The sequence below is a fragment of the Melanostigma gelatinosum genome, assembly GCF_949748355.1.
Source record: "Melanostigma gelatinosum genome assembly, chromosome: 1".
NCBI classification, from domain to species: domain Eukaryota; kingdom Metazoa; phylum Chordata; class Actinopteri; order Perciformes; family Zoarcidae; genus Melanostigma; species Melanostigma gelatinosum.
In genome coordinates, this window is record NC_136634.1 from 4788998 (window position 1) to 4812851 (window position 23854).

At 43.7% G+C, this 23854-nt stretch overlaps 2 protein-coding genes across 14 annotated transcripts in view; one reads left to right on the forward strand and one right to left on the reverse strand.

Annotated features, from left to right (window-relative positions):
• map1ab (microtubule-associated protein 1Ab) overlaps positions 1 to 4318 on the forward strand; it is a 52729-nt gene extending 48411 nt beyond the window's left edge. Inside the window, exon 7 of the mRNA XM_079274501.1 lies at positions 235 to 4318. Within this exon, the coding sequence (XP_079130627.1) occupies positions 235 to 390 (156 nt within the window). The 3' untranslated portion in view covers positions 391 to 4318. The remainder of the gene's footprint in view (positions 1 to 234) is intronic.
• Positions 4319 to 7175: 2857 nt separating this feature from the next.
• The window catches only part of ppip5k1b (diphosphoinositol pentakisphosphate kinase 1b), a 32798-nt gene continuing 16119 nt past the window's right edge, over positions 7176 to 23854 (reverse strand). For 5 of the 13 annotated variants that reach the window (XM_079274636.1, XM_079274632.1, XM_079274634.1 and 2 more), the window contains 14 exons: positions 23546 to 23728; positions 23183 to 23324; positions 22840 to 23063; positions 21914 to 22041; positions 21652 to 21766; positions 21234 to 21347; positions 21010 to 21126; positions 20628 to 20768; positions 20303 to 20429; positions 18019 to 18168; positions 12792 to 12977; positions 10644 to 10781; positions 10354 to 10467; positions 7176 to 9274 (listed from right to left, as the gene is read on the reverse strand). In XM_079274636.1, the coding sequence (XP_079130762.1) occupies positions 9183 to 9274; positions 10354 to 10467; positions 10644 to 10781; positions 12792 to 12977; positions 18019 to 18168; positions 20303 to 20429; positions 20628 to 20768; positions 21010 to 21126; positions 21234 to 21347; positions 21652 to 21766; positions 21914 to 22041; positions 22840 to 23063; positions 23183 to 23324; positions 23546 to 23728 (1971 nt within the window). In that variant the 3' untranslated portion in view covers positions 7176 to 9182. The remainder of the gene's footprint in view (positions 9275 to 10353; positions 10468 to 10643; positions 10782 to 12791; positions 12978 to 18018; positions 18169 to 20302; positions 20430 to 20627; positions 20769 to 21009; positions 21127 to 21233; positions 21348 to 21651; positions 21767 to 21913; positions 22042 to 22839; positions 23064 to 23182; positions 23325 to 23545; positions 23729 to 23854) is intronic. The other 8 variants (XM_079274637.1, XM_079274633.1, XM_079274635.1 and 5 more) reach the window with 5 other exon arrangements.

The following is a 23854-nucleotide window of genomic DNA, read 5'->3' on the forward strand; positions in this document are numbered from 1 at the left end:
AAAGAATATTTGGTTAAAAGTAACAGATCGGTGATGCCGTTTTGCTCTCGTTTGTCTCCTTGATGTTTGCTGGACATGATGAGCCCTGTGACACATTTCATTTTCAAATATGTGCTGTGCAGTGGATCGACAAAATGAAAAAATGCCGAAATAAAATGTCAGAAAAAGTCATTGTATAGTATGTCATGTTATGTTATATACTTTGTCCCCTCTCATTTTATTTCCATGTGTCAGGTGACCCTGATCCCGACCCACGACTCTGAGGTGACCCGGGACTGGTACCAGCAGACTCACGAGAGGCAGCAGGACCTGAACATCATGGTTCTGGCCTCCAGCAGCACCGTGGTCATGCAGGACGAGTCCTTCCCTGCCTGCAAGATCGAGTTCTGAGCTCCCCCCCCCCCCTCCCGTCCTCCCCCTCCCCGTCATCTGTTCTCACCGGCGGTAGAGCGAGACCGAACAGCACTCTCTGCTTCAAAGCTTCTCGCTCTCATGGTACCAGTCCAAAACGCATTGCTGCAGCCCTCAATACACTCGATTCTGTTAACTGAAATCAAAGTCTAAACTCTGGGGTTATGCTCTCTGTGACAGTGGGGTTCATGACGCAAAAAATAGCGTGCCGTTATGTTTAAAACATTTCCAGTAACATTATCACGCTTGCTTTGCCTCAAATCCAACAGACGAATGGACGTCATTATCCCACTAATGCATAATGCCAGAGATTTGCAAGGTGTAGTTCTAAACCTCTACGGCTCAAATCACGACTCACATGGAAATTCAACACTCCCAAGTAGCACATTTCTAATCCAAAAGGGCCAAAACAAGAGCAAAAACACTGTAAAAACAGAAGTTCTCATGAGTTAACTTCTCCAAAAATGAATCAGTGATCGATGACTAGTTTAGATTACATGCAGTGTTTTTAGGAGAATAGACATTTCTGTTTATTTACCATCTGTGCTCCTCCTTTGCAATTCTGATCACGCTACAGTAGCTGTTGGATGAACTCAATAATTACATAGATTGATGTTGCAAAAAAAAACACAAAAAAAAAAAGTTTCCTTCTCGTGATTTGTGGTGAAGTTTTAGGAGGCGCCTGAAGTTGGACCTCTTTCTGCTCGGCTTTCACATCCTAGCTGGTGCATGATGCTTGCGTTTTTAGCTCGGACTCTTGGAGAACTGCAGAGGGTTAGTCCTCTCTTTAGCCAGCCTTTACGTGTGGAATGCAGTATAGTGTAGATAGGTCACTACACTGTTTGGCTGTCAATGCTCAAGTGAATTCAATAGGTGCCAGGCAAAAGGACGACGATGTCTGTGCACTAAATCATACCTCCGCTGGATGTAATGGTCCCTCTTTAAGTCCTTATCATGCTCTTTGATGGTCGTATGTACTCCAGTATACACGTAGGGTAAACGTTTCTATTTCAATACAGAGTTATGTTAAATGAATTATATATTTTGTGATGATGCACAGGAAAATAAGGCGAACGCAGTGGTTTGGATGATGCATTTGAGGAGACGGTTTAATTAATCGGTCATTTCCGCCCGTTCAGCTACATCTCACCGTCTCCGTCGATATCACAGAGCGATGGGAAGATGAAACGAGCGACCGGTGACAAATGTAGCAACAGAAGCCGTTCCGCTGGCCCCTTCAGAGGGAGTAAGAACTGCAATATTTATGGGTATTATTGGAGTTATTTTTCAGGGAAAAAGTGAGTGTGGAGTGTGTTACAGGAGGCTTCTTTCATGTGCCTTTAGCTTGTGCTCTTGGAGAGAGAGAGGGGGATATTTTAAGGACATGTCAGCCATTTTGAAGCGGAGCCAGAAACCAGGGTAAATCAAACAGAACAAGTTCACCACAATAGAAGACCAAGCGGTTCATACAGGACACGCACAAACCGTATCCACACTTTGAAATAGTACACGAAATAACTTTGGGATCTCTGTAATCCAATTCAGCGCCAATGCCACATTCTGAACCGACACTTTCAAACAAACATGAATGTCTTCGAGCAGAAAAACTGCACCAAATAGGAATGTACTTTTGTGAGAGTTTAGAAGTTGGATTTTTGTTTGTAGTTGAAGCACACAGAGAGAGAGAGAGAGAGAGAGAGAGAGTGAGTGCGGTCGGAGAAACTGACTTTCATTGTGTTGTAAGATAATGTACAAGACGTTCCTCCAAACTGAGCTAGCAGTTAAAGGGACAGCGTCTTAGTTTTGAAGCAATTACCGAATATTAATCCCACAGCAACATTTATAGAATGAGCATGAATGATTACGATTGCACTGGACGCAAATATAAAGTAGGAATGTCTTTGAGGTGGTTGTGTGTGTGTGAGCATGTGATAATAATATAACGCAGCAGGGAGACAAGGTTCACAGACTGGTTCACAGACAGGTTGACGAGTCGCTCACATGCTCACGTTTAATTCACGCGAGCCCAAGTTGTATTTCTTCATTTACATATCATTTTTAGAGTAACAAATTTACATTTTCAATTAATTCTGGTTTAATGTTCTCCAAATACGTGCTGAGAAGCAAATCTTATTGTATTTACATTTCACTTTTTTGTCTAAAGATGGCTCATCGCATGCTTGTTTTTGTTTCGTGTGGACGGGGGACGGGCCGGGCCGGGCGATGGAGGCTTGGATTCCCAGAAGGAACTCAGTTTGAGCTCTTGATGACGGATTGATAGTCAGGATGTTGCCAACTAAACGCAGGGAGGATCCTCTGCTCGCACAGTTTAACTTCGCTCAATTCTTTCTCTCGAATCTGATTCAAAATGTGACATGCGTGTTGTCAGCCTGGGACGGGTGCCCTTTCCTTTCCTTGTTAAACGCTCACACTACCTTATACCTCATCTTCCAAAGCCACCGTGCTCTTTGCTCTGCCTGGCCTCCCTTCACAGTATATATGTGTCCATTATGCACAGTGTGAGCCTTGATGAGCATCTCATGCTGGTGATGATTCAGAAGCAGACAGCTTCTTTTTGTTTTTGTATATTAAACAGCTGGGCACGCACAAGTACACACCCTAGTCTGGAGGGAGTTGACTAACTGAAGGGCGCATTAAGACCGAGGAGACAGAGAATTCTAATTAATCGAAAACAAGCGAAAAAGTCCTTTTCACCGCCTCTGCGATGCCGTCTGGAAATGTGTCCAAAAAGCCAGGAAGAAGCTTTTCAATGCACGGATCAGACTCTGTGGACGGTCTGATATGTCGTACTGTCTTTGAATCATGTTTTTAAGTTGGCAGATTCCAAACACCAAGCCTCGAGGCCTTCAAGGCATCAGTAGAACGCCGTGAAGCACTCAACACTGAACTGCGTGACGACACAGAAGCTGAATGCACTATAGAGGAGATCTATTTTTCTTGAATGTAGAGTTGGTACGACCATGGATCAAAACAATAGAGAAATCAAAACAACTCACAGCAGCCTGGACAGTAATACAATGAGAGCAGATATCGTTTTGACAGATGTGTCATTATGAATCACGGTTCTGCTCCAGAGGAGATCAGTTTGATTTCTGACATCACAGAAAGCAACTGAGATCCCGTAAACAAACCCATTAACAGAAACACAGAAATAGTACTGACTGCAACTTTATCCTTTTCCTGATGACGACTTGAAAACACATGCAGACTCAAAAACCATCGATGAAATGAAACAAACGCTACACGTACACGTATGTACTGAGCACCGGACTTATACGCGTCGCTTTCACTTCAAACGGTACAACTTATCCATCCGATGTTCGTTTCAGCTGCTTTTAGATCTAAACCGCTTACTCCTCCTCCAACCGAGAGAGCTACACAAAAACGCTGACAAGATACAAAAACGCTGACAAGATACAGGATGGAAACAAAATTGCATCATTCAGTTCAACTTCATCGCCATACCTGCATCGAAATGAAGATACCATTTGATCTCAATATGGCGTCATCTGTCCATCTAATCTCTCTGCATGTGATTTATTTCGTTATAATCCTGAATGTAATTGTTTAACATGGAAATAATAAAAATTCAATGCTATTTTAAAGAGGTATATTTGAAAAAAACACAAAAAAAAAACAGCTTATTGTCTTAACTGGTACTGAAATGACCTACAGTGATATACTACTGGGCTGTGCTTTTGTTTGCCCTGTTAACATGTTAAGAAGACGCTGTATTGGTCGTGTTCGATTCTCTCTTCTTTTGTTTTTGCATTGTATTAATCTTAGTTACGATTTCTTCCTCAGCGCAATATTCAATATCTCTCTGTCTCTTTAAATCTAACTGGTGAAACTAGAACTACTGCAGATTCATTGTAAAAGGGAAACAGCCTGGTGATCATCTATTAAAGTACATTTAAATCCACAAGTGTGTCGTGTTTTGCTTGTCTCTCTCTTACAGGTCATTTTATCTATCAAGAGCGTAACTAAACATCTGATTGGATGATTCAAAACGATGACAGTCGGGTGGAAAGATGAAGTTATGCTCCAGCAGCACTACTACATTCTCACTCGACAAAATAGCTTTAGCACATTTCCATTTGATCTCCACAGATCTTTGACTGAGCAGTGAGATCAGTCTGAGCTCTAAAATCCCCCCGATGGCTCCACGCCTACACCTGATGCTGTAACACCCTCCGCATTCATTACAGCCGGTGATCAACGGCTGCTAACTTATCCTCGTCTCTCGTCTGTCCCCTGCAGTAAAGTGCGTTTTTCTCTCAGCACTGACAGGAACAAAAGAAGGAATTTGGCCCGTTGTTGGCTCGTGCCGCACTGTCACGTGAGACTCAATGAGGGCAATTCTCTCTTCGGCACAACTAGTAATTACTCTCCTCGCTCGGCTTTCCCTCCCACTTCTCTCTTTGTATTTACATTTCAGGTAGTTAGCAGAGTAAAAGCCAAGTCACTGCACAGGAGGAAGGCAGTTGGGTCACGGTGACCTCCTGCAGTTAAAAACACATAAAACAGCTGACGGGAGGAAGAACCTAAAAGGGTTGTTACGGAGTCTGTAGGTGATCTTTCCATTTCTTAACCTGTATCTCTCACAAGACAACAGGAGGCAAGATGAATAGTTTGAGCATTGTACATTTACATGTACATGTCATTAGCTGTTTGTTTTAACGTGCATCGACTTGTACACACGTCTGTGTGACGTGTGCTGAGGCGCCTCTCCGGCTCCTCGTACTTTTGACTGCAGGACATTTCTGTTTCTTTATCTTCCACCACTGGAGTACAACTTGATAAAGACATGCAGAAAACAATGGAGAGGAATGAATGAAAGAGGCTAGTCGGGTTTGTATAGAAGCAAGAGAGAAGGGTGTGTGTGTGTGTGCAGAGACAGGATGAATGGACATGTGTGTGTTTCAGTGTGTGTGAATGTAGAAATAAAGCCTGAGAGAAAGAATGACATCAGCTTTTGGCTTCCGGTGAGTCGGTGGTCCGTCCGTCTCTGTCTATCGGTCTCTCTCTCCCTCATCTGTCTCTCTCTTCGTCTCTGTCTATCGGTCTCTCTCTCTCCCTCATCTGTCTCTCTCTTCGTCTCTGTCTATCGGTCTCTCTCCCTCATCTGTCTCTCTCTTCGTCTCTGTCTATCGGTCTCTCTCTCCCTCATCTGTCTCTCTCTTCGTCTCTGTCTATCGGTCTCTCTCTCCCTCATCTGTCTCTCTCTTCATCTCTGTCTATCGGTCTCTCTCCCTCATCTGTCTCTATCTTCGTCTCTGTCTATCGGTCTCTCTCTCTCCCTCATCTGTCTCTCTCTCTTCGTCTCTGTCTATCTGTCTCTCTCTTCGTCTCTGTCTATCTGTCTCTCTCTCTTCGTCTCTGTCTATCTGTCTCTTCGTCTCTGTCTATCTGTCTCTCTCTATCTGTCTCTCTCTCTTCGTCTCTGTCTCTCTCTTCGTCTCTGTGTATCTGTCTCTCTCTGTTCGTCTCTGTCTCTCTCTCTCTACTGTCACCCAGGAGTCAATTACATCTGGGGATGTCGCCATGGCAACGCAAGGGAGCAATAGGAGGAGGCATGAGTCATCACTATTCGAGAGAGAGACAAACAGACAGAGAGAGAGCGAGAAGAGAAATAAGAGAGAGAGAGAAGAGAAATAAGAGAGAGGAAAATGGGGTGAGGTAAAAAAGACGAGACGATGGAAAGAGAACGGGAGTGGCGGGGGACATGATTAAGGAGAGGAGAGAATATGAAGAGATAAGGAAAGGAAACAAGGAGAGGAGTCATGAAGAGGAGAGATGAGAAGAAAAGAAACAAGGAGAGAAGACAAGAGAGGAGATATAGAGAGAAAACCAGGCGAGGACACAAGGAAAGGAGACATGGAGATGGGAGAAACAATAGGAGTAGATATAGAGAGGAGGAAACAATAGGAGTAGATATGAAGGGGAGGAAACAATAGGAGTAGATATGGAGAGGAGGAAACAATAGGAGTAGATATGGAGAGGAGGAAACAATAGGAGTAGATATGAAGGGGAGGAAACAATAGGAGTAGATATGGAGAGGAGGAAACAATAGGAGTAGATATGGAGAGGAGGAAACAATAGGAGTAGATATGGAGAGGAGGAAACAATAGGAGTAGATATGGAGAGGAGGAAACAATAGGAGTAGATATGGAGAGGAGGAAACAATAGGAGTAGATATGGAGAGGAGGAAACAATAGGAGTAGATATGGAGAGGAGGAAACAATAGGAGTAGATATGGAGAGGAGGAAACAATAGGAGTAGATATGGAGAGGAGGAAACAATAGGAGTAGATATGGAGAGGAGGAAACAATAGGAGTAGATATGGAGAGGAGGAAACAATAGGAGTAGATATGGAGAGGAGGAAACAATAGGAGTAGATATGGAGAGGAGGAAACAATAGGAGTAGATATAGAGGGGAGGAAGACGAGGAGAAGAAACAAGAGGACACAAGGACAGGAGAGGAAACAAAAAGTGGGGCAGAGAAAAGGGGTGAGGTAAAAAGATGACATGAGATCAAAGAAGAGGAGGAGAGGAAGCAGGAAAGAAAGAATAAGATGAAAACAGGAGATGACAGGAATGGAGAGAAGGAGAAAATAGGAGAGATCAAGAAAAAGCAGTTTGTTTATTTCATGATCTAGACTGTGGGCCACTAAAAAAGACACACTCCTCCTCCTCCTCTTCCTCACATTAAAGCAGGACCTGAATCTCAAGAGATTGACAGAAATATTTTATTTTACACATTAAACGTCCATTTTGTTCTCCAGCACATAAAACCACTCCTCTTCCTCCTCTTTGGTTGACATTAAATACTTACATAAATACACAACTAAAATGACCTACATCAGCCAACCTTCAGTCCTTTTGAAATCTAAACTAAACTCGTTGTTCTCCAGCGGGCGTTTCCAGGTTTTGAGTCGTTTTGTGGTGAGTTCTGCCTGAACGTAATGCCCGTAATCACAGAGCTTTACTGTCAAAAATAAAACTGAAAGTCATTGTTTTATGATACAGCTTAAACTCTCTTAAAAAGGTTTCGGTCAAAGTGACAAACATTTATTTGGAGTTTAAAGTAAATTCAGCAACTGAATTTATAAATTTTAGAAGTAATTGAAAGTGAAACGGCCCCAAAGTTCAGTCACATGTTGATAAAAACTAATTTCCATCCGTAGATTAATGACGTGTTTACCTGAGCATCACTCAATCAATCAGTCGAAACATTTCATTCATTTTACATTAAAACACACAACAGTCACAATTCAGCATCGACTGGGAAAGCTGCAGTCGTCAGTAGTTTATGTAAAAATACCATTTACTGAATCAAGTGCTTCTCTCCTTTGATTCTGAAATAAAAACACAGCAGGAGACCCCCGACAACACGCTGGACATTCATTTAAAAAGGCACATTCACAGATAAACCGTGTTTCCATTCAACAGCAGACGATCCTTGAAAACAGTTTGATGAAGCTGGCTCGAGTTGATGCAAACATCTGGTGAACAAAGGTACCGAGCGCCAACACGGTGAGATCATAACCCTGATGATTCACGGGAATAATTCCTCATGACGTTCATCTTAATATCACCGGATATCATCGTGCTGCACCAGCCTCTTTGTTTTCGTCTTAAGAGGAATCGTGTCACGTTTATTTGCTTTCTCACAAAGAGTGAGAAGATCAAAGCGTCCGCATACAACAGTTGGTATGATTCTCTCACGTCCAGCGATACCATCAGAGGTGGTGTTGGGTTAGGTTGAGGCTGAATAAGTACGTTTGTTACGTGACTCATGCAGTTGGCGGTAAAATAAGTCAACGTTGACTTGATTATCGGTCTCATGGGTGAAAGTCCTGCTTTTGCCGACTTTGTGGCTCTTTCTACTCAGTCACCTGACTTCCTCGTCCACGTCCAGGCTCACGATTACGGGGCTTATATCCAAATTACAGTGTTCTACTCTTCATAGATGTAGGTACCAGGGTTCAACACTAATGCTTGTTTAATTTAACAGCAGTATTCATAGAACAACGAAAACATCGACCGTCTCATCTCAACAACAGTGAATTTGCCGAAATGTCCAAAAGCCTCAACTTGTCAGCCTGCAGTACATGCAGACATTTGCAAGTCAAATTGATGACACGATACTAAATCTCACGAGAAGTGAAAAAACACAACAGCTTGTTTGGTTTCAGGGTGGGCTGTGATTGGCAAAAAATGTATTTCAGATGCAAATGAACGCCAGCCGACACTTTGACTCAAAGTCTGTAACGCATTTCAGACGTACCCAAAGTCAGAGACGAGGCAGCTGGTTTGTGAGAAAATTTGCAAATGTATTTGCAAAAAAACAGGCACTGTTGTTGTTGTTGTTTTAACGTAGGCAGCATCCAAATTGAGCTTAAGGCACAACTGGTGTTAAATGTTGGCTTGATGCTCGTTACTCAGTCGGAGCCGTTTTCACAAATGTGTTGACGAACTGAGGAGGAGGATGGAGGTGATGGAGGTTAAAAGCGCTGATGGTGCGGTGTTTTCTCTCTTGTGGTGATGACGTGTGTGCAGCTGAAGAGTCCGTGCACAGTCGGAGTGTTTTGTAATACCGTGGCTTCTCTCCAGAAGCAGCGTCTCCTCCAGTGTTTGTTTTTATGTGTGAATGTGAGCAGAAGGACGGAGGGAAAGATGAATGGAGAGGCAGACACACCGAGGTCCTCAGATCGATACCCAGAAGTCCTTTCTTTTCCACAGATGGTCTACTCACTGAAGCTGAACTTCAGGCCGGAGCTCTCTGTGATCGGGGAGGAGGGACCCGCACTGGATACGGCACTGGAGGGGATACTGCCATCTTTAAAACAGATAAGTCAGTTAACTTTGTAGCTCAGGAACACAGATCTTAACCCTCAAAACACATCAAAACCCTACATTTATGAATCCTGAGTCCTCTCTCAGATACCAGGTGAACAAAGAGGGGGGGAGTGATCCGGTACAACAGCGTCATGTCCTCGCAGCTTCATCGTCTGTTGCCATGGAAAACTTGATGAAAATGTTTTTTCTTCATGAATCAAGCTTGCACGTCAACGTGTATATTAATACTCTCACTAGAATATACTCGTGTAATTGAGATTTCAGTACATTTTAACATGAAGTTGTCTCCATTCATTGGTCAATCGAATAATGAACATTTAAGACACATTTTTAATCCGTACAGTGAGAAATGACAGAAGCTTTTCACCAGAATGACACGTTTCACTGTCGTTTTGACGCATAAAAACAGCCTCAATGACTCTGCACTGGCACACAGCTGTCCTGTAACTACAGCCAAAGGGAGAATAAACCAGCAGCAGAACGTCCTCCAGCATCCCTGCATGTTTGTTGGGTGATAAATGAGATTGACAGAGAGATAAAAAAAAAAAACACCCAAAGTGTGAACAACGCTGGATGAAAAGGGGAGATAATCAGTAAAGGAGAGAAAGAAGCACAGAGAAGCACGATGAAGCACGATGACGCACGATGAAGCGCTGAGTGGAACGTGGCGCTCTTGTCGTGGTAAATGAAGAGATTAATGCACAAATAAAATGAGCATCAGTTAGCAGCAGTTTGGTTCAAGGACACCTGCTTTAGCTCATTTGGGGACTGAACATGTGACCTGTTTGTGATGATAAAATGAATATCTGTAACCACGAGGTCATTGCAGATAAAAGTCTGCAGTAAAGGAATGCAAAATTATTTTTGACAATTTGGAGAGGTACATTTAGATTTCCCTGCCAAAGACCAGTGTTCTTTTACAATATATATCTATATTGTTATATATTTGAACTCTGGTCTTCATCCCCGTCATTGCATTTGAATGCAGACATCTACCAGAAGAGATAGAAGTGGGCCTACGTAATGCATAAAGCCATAAAGCCGCATAAGAACACTCACGCCACAGAGGCCGGCTCGGCGGCCGGAGAGACGTTTCAGAGCCAGAGGAGGACAGCGGCTGCTGAGGGCTGTAGAGAGACGTCTGGCTCTGAGAGTCAAACAGGCTGGAGAGCGCTGGAGCGGAGACAGAAGAACACAGAAAAACATGATCAGGCTCCAAATGTCAGCTTCTTAACAGAACCACAGTGCAAGGAATTAAGCAAGTTCATTTAAACTCAAACAGTCATATTTCATAATTTTGTGTCGTTTTACTTTCAGTTTGGTGTATTTAGAGGACGGTGCGGGCCTACCTTTCATGGTCTTGGCGTGGGCCTCGCTGCTGCTCTCACACACCTTGTTGAGGAACTCGTCCACCTGCTTCAGGGACAGCGAGTTGTGCAGCGTCTCCAGCGGGTAGATAGAGGGCACCATGGAGCAGCCTTCAAAGCCTGCAGCACAGACAGGAGACAGAAACACAGCCTGTCGTACCACTTCTCCATCCGACGGAAGAGGAGGAGGAGCGACACTGCAGCTCTCTGTGAATGCTGGCTTACTGCTCATTCTCTCGATGCCATAACTTGACAAGCAGGTCCCGAGATTCGGCAGCCATTTTTACACCGTCTGGCCTCAGACAGCAGCTACACAGCACTACGTTACCAGCCAAACACGAATGTAAACAAACAATCAGCGCCACGGCTGGTGTTCCTTTCCTTCTTTGGTTAGTTTGACCATATTAACGAAGGCGGGATGTTGTGATTATTTGGGAAAGTGTCATATTATTCTGTATATTAGAGGATGTGGTTCAAACCACATAAACTAGAATCACCACCATGTCATGTTGCAGTTTACATCCATGTCTGTCCAAAATGTCGTCACTGTACCATTTGATCTTGCTGGTCATCGATGTGAAACTTTCATAATTAGCATATCAATTCTCGAGTTATGGCCAAAAAACATGTTGAATCATTCAGCATCGACTTCGGCATTTTGGCCGTCGCCATCTTGGTTGTTTGCAACCAGATGTGATACAAGAGAGTAGCGAAGTACAACCACACACTGAATATGTGGCAGTTTGTAATCAATCATGGTGTAAATATTCATCTTCATCTTGCCTTTGAAGCCTTTGTGTCAATTCCCTTTCATTTGATTTTATCTGATGGATGTTTTAATTCTAGGGATGCACAATATAGATTTTTTTCACCCGATGCCGACACGGTATCGAAGTGTGTAGATGCTGCGCTTGTAAATTCAATGAAGGCGATTTGTCTTCGTTTTATCAGACAGTAAATGATCAGCTACAATTCAATTATGGGAATAATACATAACAACGTAACTTCCGCATTACCGGGCCCGATGTCTATTGTGCATCCCGAATTAATTAACAATGTCCTACATATTTTCCTTTCATAAAATGACAAATACACGTGTACGTGCTGAGAAACACAACTGTGCCATGGCAAGCCGACTTTTACACACAAACCAAAAGCAAAAGCAAACGAGTGTCATTCCGTGCAGCCCGACAAAGAACTCCACGATGAAGCGGCGCCACGAAACAAGCAAACAGGGAATGGATGGAGGTTGAAGCGGCTCATCCATTTCCCCAGAGAGCATGCTGGTCAGCCTTGCATTTCTCCAGGAACAATGTGCTACGACTACAGATGTATTCAGGGTCTACTGCCTCAAACAACTCGTCTGATATCAACGACACCAGCTTCAGCACTTAATGGACGGGAACCATTTGAGACCTCGAGGGGCCAAGATGTGAATTTCCCCTGTTGATCATTTTCACATTCATATTTTTCGTAGAGTTGCTTTTATGTGACACAAGAAATGGAAATCAAGAAAGTTATAAAGCATTTGAGGGATCAAAATCCATCTCTTCTGCTCTATCGCTCCGTTTTACATCTCTAGGTGACATTTCTTTGTAGAGATGCTTTGGCCAGTTATGTGATGTTCACCACAACACTAAGAAAAGCTTGATGCACCAGAGACGGCTGCTTTAACACCTGTTTTAGACTGTATTCCGGTTCGGTGCTCCGCATCGCCTCATGTTCACTGAACAACACCCACTATTACTGAGCTACTCAATCAAATCCCATCAAGATGAAACACGTCACATCGATAAGGATTCAGGCTAACTGCAGTTTCACTGTGACTTTAAGCACTGTATGCAGAAGAAGATGGACTTTTCCTGCTTTTAAAGCTGCAGCCTCTGGCAAACATGCAAAGTAAAGAAAGTTAGGAAGACGTTTACAGTTGGACATGGAATGGAGCAGGATGTGACAAAAAGAGAAGGAGAAATGCACAGGAGGAAACGTAAAGTAAAGCACTGAACAACAGTGGATGCAAAGCTCAACTGGCATTAACAGCGTCCCACTTGCCCCAGCACTGGCAGAACGGGGCTAGAGGGAGGAAGAGGAGGCGGCGACAGGAAGTGAGCGGGATCCACAGAGGCTGACCGTGGAGGGATTCTGGGAGCTCCTGACCAGACCTCAGCCAGCTCTTGAGGAGGCGACGGTGGTAGGGACAGTGGCGCAGGTGGTGGGCTACGGTACCGTCCACAGCCAGAGGGGCAAACCCCAGCAGGGACGCCTCAGCGGGGAGCCCCCCCAGCAGCTGGACTACATGCAGCTCGTCTGAGGGCTCTGAAGGGACGAGAGGCAGAGCAGGAAGAGAGGAAGAGGAAGTAGAGTGGAGCAGGAAGAGGAGCGATAGGAGCTGTGGAACAACTCAAAAGAGCAGTGCGGCCTCAGGACAGTGGGTTGAATTTAATGAGCTGAGAAATGAATCGTGGAAAGTACATTCAGTTTCAATCTCTGACCTTCTTTGATCTACACTCCTCTTGACCTTTCAGTTATGAAGCAGACCAGCTACTCCTGAACAACAGTACGCCTCAACCACCAACAGCTGAAACAAATCCCACCATTTCCATTTCAAAGCAAACTAAGTTCAAACTAAAGATAAACCCGAGGTCAAATAAAGAGCAGCAGCAGTCAATCATCGATAATCTATGGCAGCACGAGTTCAAAAGGAATCAGTGACGACACATCAGAGGTCTACGTCACAAAACATGTGAACCAGAGCGTCTTAGAGTCGTCAATAATACTGTTCAGGTATAACAACTTCAACAACAAGAGACCTGTGACCTCGCACGCAGTTACAGAGAAACATTTGCACTTATCTGGAGTCCAATATTTAATGACTTGTAGCTCAGTTTTTGGTGTCTATCAACTCCAGAGGGGAATGTCTGGCTCGTTAGTTGCTACACGCTCTACTGTGTTCACCACCACCATCTGTATGTTGTTTGGTGTTGGGCATGATGTATGCAGTCGGTTTAAGCGGCTATAAAATAAGCTGAAACTCTGTATAAAGCTCCGTGAAGCTGCAGATTCTAGTGATAATAAAACTCTTCTTAATGACACCACTCTAGTCTGATCATGATGATAAAAACAGCTTGAAGAAGACAAAACTCTAATAACATCTTCTGATACGTGATGAATGAAGCAATCACAAAGCCACGGCTGTTCCTTAAAACAATAACTCAAACGGAACACATTTTGCTTGCTCTCCAGTTCATTGCACAGAAAATCAACTATTTTGTTGACAGTTTTTTTCCCTCCACTGAGCAGCATTTTGGGCAATTCATCAGTGCTAATTTTCCTCTTACCCTCCCAAGCTAATAACTCGTGTAAAATACTGGCTTCCCAAATGTCTGGGTTCAGGTTCTACTTTAATCCTCAGATAATAGAGGCCCTTCACTCCATAACAACACATGAAAATGTGACCTGAATGATTTAAGACTCAATCAAAAACAAAAGATAAAACGGTTTGATCAACGCAGAGATGAATAGAATTCTTGGTCCTCCACAGTGAGTTTTGCTGACACATCCATAGTGTCTTTATAAAATGTGTATAAAATTTTGAACTTAAACCACAGCATGTTGTTCGAACACAGCTGAAGAAAACAAGCCTGGGTGATGATGTTAAATGTGTTATCTAGACATCTCAACATGATTTATGTATTTTATTAATCCTCCTTGCTAATTTAAGTGTTGGGATCACAAAGTAAATGTCCTGTCGTCACTTCCTAAAGTCTTAACCTTAAATAACACAAATGTGCTGGACACACGGGTTGACTTGTAGAAGCCCGAGTGAAACACGCATCACTGTGCTTCCCCGTAGTTTGTCCCAAACACTTGTCAACATCATATCAGATGTCTGCACCGCGCCGACTCTCCGTGTCATTTTCAATCAACGCGTCAGACGATCCCGGTGCTGCTACGATGTGTCATATTTCCTGCGAAAGCACGGACAGCACTGATCCGTAACAGCATTCAGTCTAAATAACCGAACAGGAGCTCAGTTCTTCTCAGGTCATAAGAGCCAGCGGGGCCGATCTCCCCATGGTGCGATATAAAACTGCCTCAATACATATTTCAAGAAAGTGAAGAGTGGATCTCATCATACGAATACATCTTTCCACAAAACAAGCACTGTGAAGCAACTCATTAATTCCCAACCGCTGCCGTGTCCAAAAGGAGCGTCTACGCGGAGCCAGATGGCGACCAGTGACAGATGCATGCAAGTGGATTAAAGAAACTGAATATGACTTTTCACAAACAGACGCCGCGACGTTAGAGACCAGGAGGCCGAACGCCGTCGCTGCTGCTGAACATTTCTCACTTACAGGCAGTTAGCATCGAAGGATATTATTATTATAATTCTGAAATTATTTACATTATGAATTAATACTTGTTGTTTATTCTATGAAATACCTGAAAATCAGTCAAAGACCTTCAAATATCTTTTTTTGGTCCGACAAACAGCAAATGAGAGTTTTGGGCCCGTGTGCTTGAAAGATTTGTGAAATGATGAACCGACTTTTCTAGATTGTCTGAACGATTAATCACCAAATTGTTCCAGCTTCATCCAACCAACTCAGAAATTCCAAGAGTGAGAGTTGCTTGTAAAGCAGCACCAATGTGATGAATAAAATAAAAATGGAACTGCAAAGCAATGCAAACAGAAATATTTTTGAATTAATAAAATGGGAAAAAGGTTTTTATGCTCCAGAGTGATGAATACATTCAGGCAGACGTTCCCTTGTTGTGTAGGTACAGAGCTGCAATCCAACAAATGAATGAAGAAACAAACCCGTCTGATTTTGTGCGGCGCTCCACGTTCACATGTTGGAAAACACTCCCCGAATAACTGCTCACCTTGCTGCAGTGACGTAGAAGTGTACTCCAGGGCGAGTCGGTACACCGTGACATCACTGTTGGGTGAGGTGACACATTTCTGACGACACCAATCAGTGATGCGGTCAGAGTTAAATAGATATTGTTTTTTAAAATCGCCCGAACTAAGAAATTAACAGAATATGTGATTTGAAATGAGCAAAAGGTGCAGGTGAGGATATATTGTGAAGTGTGCACATGGAAGTATGTCTGAGGCAGGATACATGTTCCACACACATCCATCCTGTGAAGAAACAGCAGGATCAGAGAGAATGAAAGAAGCACAGGCAGAGCAGTCGGTGTTAGAGGTGAGGGCCGAACAAACAACACACGATACAACAAACACCGAGGCTGTGTGTGCGAAACAGAAACTCTGTAAAATTTTAATTCGTTTTTTAAATCTTAAGAGACGTTTAATGTAATTAACGCAGCCAAACGTCAAACCCCCCAAATTAGAAAACACAGGAAATGTTTTCGCACAAAAAAAAAAAAAAGGGTCATGCAAGACAACAGGAAAAACTGGAGGAGTGTCGAAAATAAACTTGAATGAAAGCAGACATACCATTAGTCGGATGCCTGGCAAACGACACAGAAAATCTCTTTACTGGCGGCATAGAGAACAGCTCTGAGGAGATAAGAAAGGTCACTGGTGTTACTGGGGCTGCTGGTACCTGCGTCTGCCTGTTTGCCAGTGTTGCCTTTTTACATGAGAGAAAAACAGAAGAGAGAGAGAGAGAGAGAGAGAGAGAGAGAGAGAGAGAGAGAGAGAGAGAGAGAGAGAGAGAGAGAGAGAGAGAGAGTTGGCCCGTTGATTCATCAATATGTCTGCCAAGGAACATGCGTGCAAACGAGGGTCGTCTCTGAATGAACAGAGAGGAGATGGGCTTTCAGAGAAAGAGAATGGAGAGGCTGTTGAGTGGCGTACATGATGGACATTTAGGACAGTGAACATGCAGGAGGTGTGACGCTGGACTTCTATCTGAAGGGCATTCGACTGTGAAAGGAAGCCGAGTTGAACCTCTTTTTTCTTCCTTTCATCACCTAGTTCGACATTGTGGGAAACACAATCGTGTTCCGCTGTCTCGCTGACAGTTTGATGAGAAGATTGAACTCACTTTCATGTCTGTACGGTAAATATGGAGCCACAGACAGCAACTTGTTAGCTTAGCTTAGCATAAAGACAGGACAAACATCTTGCTTGGCTGTCACTAACGAACCTTATTAATTGTTTGAAGTCATGTTTTTGGCCACCTGACAAATAAAAGTCACTCTTTTAGAAAAGGATCATATTTCCAGGATTCAGGATCACTCAATGATACTATGAATATCCACTTTTATATTATATATAAATGATATTAACAACATTGCATTTTAAATCCATTTAAAAGAAAGTATTAGAAACGATGATGAGTGGTGTTAATGACGGGGTATCTGACCTCATCGGATAGAGCTGTGTGGATTCATAAATGTTGCTCTAAACTACACTCATCACCAACACTGACGGTCATTTTAAGGTCTGAATTGAAACCAGCACACTTCCTGTCTCATTTCCCGTAACGTCTGCCCTGACGCAGCCCTCGCTTCCCTTAAATGAGCAGCAATGTCGTCGGTCCAAACGCTCACCTGTCTCTCTCCTACGGCTGAACGTGATGTAACAGAACTGAGAGCGGAAAGCATCCGTTGTAGCCTCGCAGTCAGAGCGACACCTGGTGGACAAACTGAACGGCTCGGTTTCCTGTGTTTTAAACCCGCAGTGGAAAAGGAAAAACAAAGCGAATGCGACTGGTGGATTTAAAGGTGGATTATTGGCTGCTGAAAATATATCTGTTCCAAATAACAGGCTGAGTTTCTTAACATGAGGATTGCCGTGAAATGTGATTAACAAAAAAAACCAGACGTCTGGCTCCCAGACACAGAACTACTTTACCGTGGATTATGAAATTAAATTCCCTGAGAGAGAATATGGTTCGCACTGCAAAACAACATGCACAGAGAGAGAGAGAGAGTGGACATTTCAATACACTCAAACCCAAGCAGACAGCGGTGTGATCAGTGCGAGGACATGCTGATCTGGGAGAACATTGATCAGAATACAGACGGCACAGTCCACTGTCAGGTTGCATGCTCAGCATTTTCTGCACAGACGATCACTCTGCCGTCAAATCAGTGCCCTCGTCATGCACACTGCGAAGGAAAGTCACTCAAGAAAGGTGATGAAACGGACTGAAATTGGTTTGTTTTGGGAAAGGAAGCAAAAGAAAGCAGGGAGCTGTAATTTAAGAAAAAAAAAATTACAATACTGAATGGGCCAAAAATTGAAGTATCTTAAGCTTAGGAAACGAAAAGTAGAAGAAGATATTCTGAGGCCAGAAAGAGAGTTTGGAGACTTTCTCATGAGAAGAAAAAGAGATGAAAGAACCGCCTTGTGGGGGACAGACGGTGAACGTACCAAACATGCCAATCTGGCACGGCAGACTGCCGGGGGACAGGGGTGGTTTTCGGTGGAGGTGGTGGTGCGTGCGGACGTAGTCCCGCAGGTTGGGGGCGCTACAGGACACCCCGAGGGCGGACGCACTGAAGAGGCCAGAGCAGAGCGACCCTGTGTGAGGAGGAGCCGGGGGAGGGAGGTGTGCAGGGTGAGTACTACATTTTACACACCATGCTATTATTCAGAACAAACCGATGCTTTGGGGGAGAATTAGGAATTAAGAAGAATGTACACCTGTGTGAAAACCCTGCAACTACAGTATGGTGGATTTTCATCCTTCAACTTCAGTTTCAATAAATGCTTTATCATGAACTAAAGATGTATCACGGACAATCTGAAAACAAAGCTGCGGTTTGTTCCTAGAAATGACGACATAAGTTACAAGGTTTCCACAACAGTGACCTCTTAATGTATGTGTGCATATCAGTGAGTGTACAAGGGAATTCAGAGCATGTGTGTTGTGATACGCAAAAAGCAGCAGAGGCGTGACGAGCAGGCCCGAGTGTGGAAACGGGATTATTTCAGACACCCTCTGTGCACAAACCCTCTGAAGTTGCAACAGCCAATCCCCATAAATAAACCATATTCTTTTGATTTTAATAATATTTAAATAAGTACGGAGTTTATCGACCAATTCATTTAATCTTTTAGGTCATAATCGAGCAACCGAGGAGATAAGCCGCTCTGAAAACAAAAGCTGTGAGAAGTGACGCACACAAGAGGTTAACCAAAGCCGAGTGTGACACACAGGTTAGAAATTCCCAGTAAAGCACACAAAGTGACTCCACTCCCTGTTCTTACGCTCACGGTTTTAGTCACACTTCTGGATTTAGACGACGGCCTTTCATGCTTGTGTGAGTGTCACCGTGTTAGCAGTCAGTTGTTTTGCTGTGCGTACACTTTCCAAGAGTCCTTCGAGGGCTCCGTCATTAGGGGAGAGGTTAGATCGGTTTGGTCACCCAGAGAGGTTCTTACAAAGACCTCTGATACACCTGATATACCTCCGATACACCTGATATACCTGATACACCTGATATACCTCTGATACACCTGATATACCTGATACACCTGATATACCTGATACACCCGATTTGGAACATTTGAAGGCATTTTAACTTTGTATGCATCATGATCGGGGAAGAACTACCCAAAGTTTCATCTTATTTTAGGTTAAGACAACAGTCAAAATCTTGTTAGACTGCAGAGCATGTACCGCTGCTGATGAATACATAAGCAGACCTTCATATTTAACTATCTACCTCCTGATTTTGGGATCATGTTTTTAAATAATATACAATACAGGACTAATTCTTAAATGGCATTTCCTGCAATCATCAAATTATCTTATTGCTGACTTAAATATGCAGAGTGCTCCAGAAATCAACTCCAAACCTAACGGGTACATCAGGTGTGCAACATGGCTCAGCGATAAATTCTATATAAAATCAGCTATAAAATCAGCTATAAAATCAGCTATAATATTTCACGCATGAAATAGAAGAGCTTCTAACAGCTGTAAAGAATTAAATAACCTGATCTTGGATAACATTGTTTTTTCTCTTGTATTAAATCTATTGCTTTCACGTTGTCAGTTAGTGTATAGAACATGGTACAGTTAGTAAATAAAACATCTCAAAGTTCGCTCTGCAATGATATCAACTTTACAAATAAGATAATAATAATAAAATTGATTTAATAATTAAATTGGATCATCAGTATTTTGGTTTGTTTCCTGTTCTGACCTCAGAAAGAAGAGATGGAAACACCTCCAGTATGTTCCCTATGCTGTCACTTTATCACCTGCGTAGAAAGCGCATCGGTACTTCTCTGAACGCTACGTGACACCAGCGGTCCGGCAGTTGGCCGTGAACGCAACTGTCCCCGCTGACCTCTCGCCTACATAGTTTGGAGTCTGATCCTATTTGGCTGCTGCTGAAAGCTAAGCTGGGATGGAAGCTGTGTGACCGTCAGAAACAGAGACAGAGGGGAGGGGAGCGGTGATGGAAATAAAAGAGGGAAAGAAAAACAGGCCGAAAGAAATAATGGGAGACACAGACGGAGAGAGAGAGACAGCCAGAGAGACAGATGTGGTCAGGTGGGAGGGCTTGTGATGAGAAGATCAGTGATGACAGCTGGAGATGGAATGTGTTGTGAGGTCAGTGTGTCTGTTGGCATAAACTCTCTCTCTGTCTATCATACTTACTTCCCCCCCAAACACACGCACATACAGAAAACACACACACACCAGAAATGAGGTGCCCGCCAAGGCCACTGGCTGGTTTGATCTCGGGAGACTGGCGCGAACCCGAGGGGAAGAGTCGGTGGGAGGTGCTGCCTTTGGCGGACTGGGTGGGGGAGGTCTCAGAGAGGACCTGAGTGGGGCCACGGAGACCAGGCGTTAAGACTGAGAGGGCTGCAACAGCACATTTAGGAACCTGGCGTCACTTAAACAAAACCGTAACACTTCTGATACAAAACAAAAAACTGCTCATTTATACAAGAATAAAATGAAAGACCCAGTCTGGTTGTATCATTATTAGCAGTAAATCCAACACTGCAGGGTCTGGTACCTCCATGGAGCCCGTCTTCCGGTTGCGGATCATGGGGGACCTTCGCTGGATGTTGATTGGCTCAGAGAGAGGAAGTGCCTCGTCCAGCTGGTCCTGGGAGAGGTCCTCCAGACTGCCCTGATTGGGCTTTTTGTCTTGATTCTGATTGGTCAGAGAAGAGAAGGGGGGGGGGGGGGGAGAGAGAGAGAGGAGATATGATGATTTGTTTGAAAGTTGTTAAGGCAGAACCCTCGACTAAAACATCAACTGAAGGACAATTGGCTCTTTTTGAACATATACCTCAAACTGCACATCCTTAAAATACCGACTGAAGGAAACAACAACAACAACAACAACTGTATGACCCTGAATAAGACTGAAACATGCAAACACGTTCGCACACCTCTGAGGACGCCGGGCGGAAGCCGAAGCCAAGAGGTACGTTCTCCTCGTCTTCGCACCCTTTGACTCCTGGACTGAAGTGAAGCTCGACGTGGAAACGCTCCTCTGAGGAAGGGTCCTGCTCACGACACAGATTTAAAGACATAAAGACAATTCTACGCATTAAAAACTGCAGACTGAAAGAATATAAAAAGGAGAAAGACATGCAGCTCCGTGCAAGCCGACCTTATTGTTGTCTTCATACAGCATAATGACTATCTGTGTCATGTAGTTGAGCTCAGTCACAGCACTCAGGTAGTCCATGGCCTGTTTCCACTGCTGGTCCTTCTCATCCTGGTACTCAAACAAAAACACACACACTGTAAATGCAAACGACACTTCAGACATAAATACACCTGATAATATGATCCACAAAATCATGTTCCAGACATTAACCTGTATAATGACGTACCACAGAAGATATTAATCATTAGGGTTAGGTAATAAAGCTGTATCAATATCATGTTATCATCAAATATCATCGTGTTTTTCTGATAATATGGCACCTAAATAAAAACATTAAACATCTACGAATTTACAGGCATGTTTTATTAATGTGTTCCTACCAAACAGACCAATAAAGAGGTGATAAAATCAGACATACATCCAGCAGCCCTCCGTAGCGGAAGACGCTGAGCAGGGAGTGGACGTGGCTCTCGCTGGTGAAGTAGAGACGCGTGCGGACGTGACGACCGGGAGACATCACGCCGCGGGAATACCTGAACATCAGAGGACAAGACACAAGTCTGTCAACACAGCACCGGTGACCTCCACAAAGCTACACAAACACACGGCGTGTCGTGTGTTTTGCCTGTATACACGTGAAACATGTCGGTGCGAGCTTCAGCGGCGGCTTGTGTTCTCACAGCGGGTGCAGCTTGTTAACGGCCTCGTCCTCGTGGGTCCTCTGCATGTCCAGCTGGATTTTCTTCATCAGAGGAACACAGTAAGCCTGAGCGATGTCCAGTTTCTCCGCTTTGCTGATGCCGTACTCCTGATATGGACGATATGAAAGGGGGGAAAAGCAGAACACTTCCATCCACTTCTTTGTAATCTACTTATTCATGATCATGAGGAGATGGAAGTCTTATCGCAGCATATTTTGGGGCGGAAGGCAGGAAAACACGCTGGACACCACAGGATGAACAGATAACAAGTGACAAATCTATGCATGGAGGCCTTAGAATGGATATTCTGTTACTGTGAATTATGCTGCGCCACTTCCAGAATGAATTGCTGTATTTTATGGCACACTTGAAAGAGTATGTTTCACGCTCACTCACACTCGACACAATTACATTATTATTATTTTCTTTTCTTTGTTGCAATGCAATGTCTTATGCATATTTTATTTTTTCTTTGTAATTTTGTAAAATTTTTATATTATATAGGTGGAGGCTTCAAATAAGCCAAGTTGGCTTTCTGTCTCTTCCTGCACCGATATTCATTTATTTCGGTTATGTTTGATTATTTTAAATTTTGTTGTTTGAATTGTGCAAAATAAATAACTCTAACTCTAGTTCTTTGATTTTATCTGCTGAGTCATACTACCTTATTTTGGTGCAACATTTTAATCTTCCCACGGAAATCAATACATTTTGATTTTATGCTCAAAAGGGAAAAATGGCTTCATGACCACCACTTACTGCAATGAATGTGTGACGGTATCTGCAAAATGTCTGCTGACACAATTCACTAGTGTGACCCATTAGTTACCATTCCCCCACATGATTTAAGTACATCATTTAACTCCCTAATTGAATGTGCTACACAGCTAAATGACGCCTTTAACCTGTGGTATGACGATGTCAGCCAGGGCGCGGGACAGTCTGAACAGCTCCAGCGTGTCCTCCAGTCCAAGCGAGGCGTTGTGCTGCGAGTCGTATTTGATGCAGTCATAGATGTCCGGGATCTTGCTGATGTCGTAGCGGCCGTTCTTCATGCGAAAGTCTCTCTCCAGTTTGGACCAGCGCTGCAGCATCAGCTCCAACGTCTCGCTGTGGTACAGCTGAAGGTCTGAGGAACGGAATCTTAGTCAAAGTCTTAAAAAGGTAATGGTCTCTTTTAACCGCTTCATCTTATTTTCTCCACATGCAGCTGAATAGTTTTTCTTCTGTACGACATGTTCTCACTACCTGCAGACTTGGGGTCCTCCAGTCTCTTGCGAATCTGTGAGTTGAGGCTCTGGATGAGGGCGTACACCTTGTCACAGGTTTTGACTGGATCCTGAATGACCTTCATTGAGTTCACCAGCGATGGGCTGCCAGTCGGTGCCAACTGGGACACGATGGAAACAGAAGGATAGAACATTATATCGATGAATATAGTCAGGAAGGACTTGAACAACTTTAGCCAGTGTTCTATATCGACGTGTACCATCAAAGAAATACTCGTATTATGTCTGAAAAGAGACTTTACTTGTGGAAGATCACTGGCAAACATTGCTCCAGGCACCTCATCAACTCAAGCCATTTGTGTACTTCCACTTTGCCACACACCTTGTGATAGTCCTCCTCTGTGAACTCCTGGCCCTTCTGCATGATTTCATGCAGCCTGGCCTTCACTTTCTGTTGGCAGTCGGTCAGAGAGTCGCTGTCACTGTCCAGCAGCCCGTTCATGTTGCCGCTCTTCACCATCTGAACCAGGATCGGAGTCAACTCCCCTTCTAGAGCCAGCAGACCCTGCGGAGAAACCAGAGAACCTGAACTGAATCCTTGTGTGGCCTTTTGTTTTCACTCAACCAACGTCCAACTGTTGCTCATATGGTACAAATATTGTGTATCAAAGGATTTACAATTAATTTATCT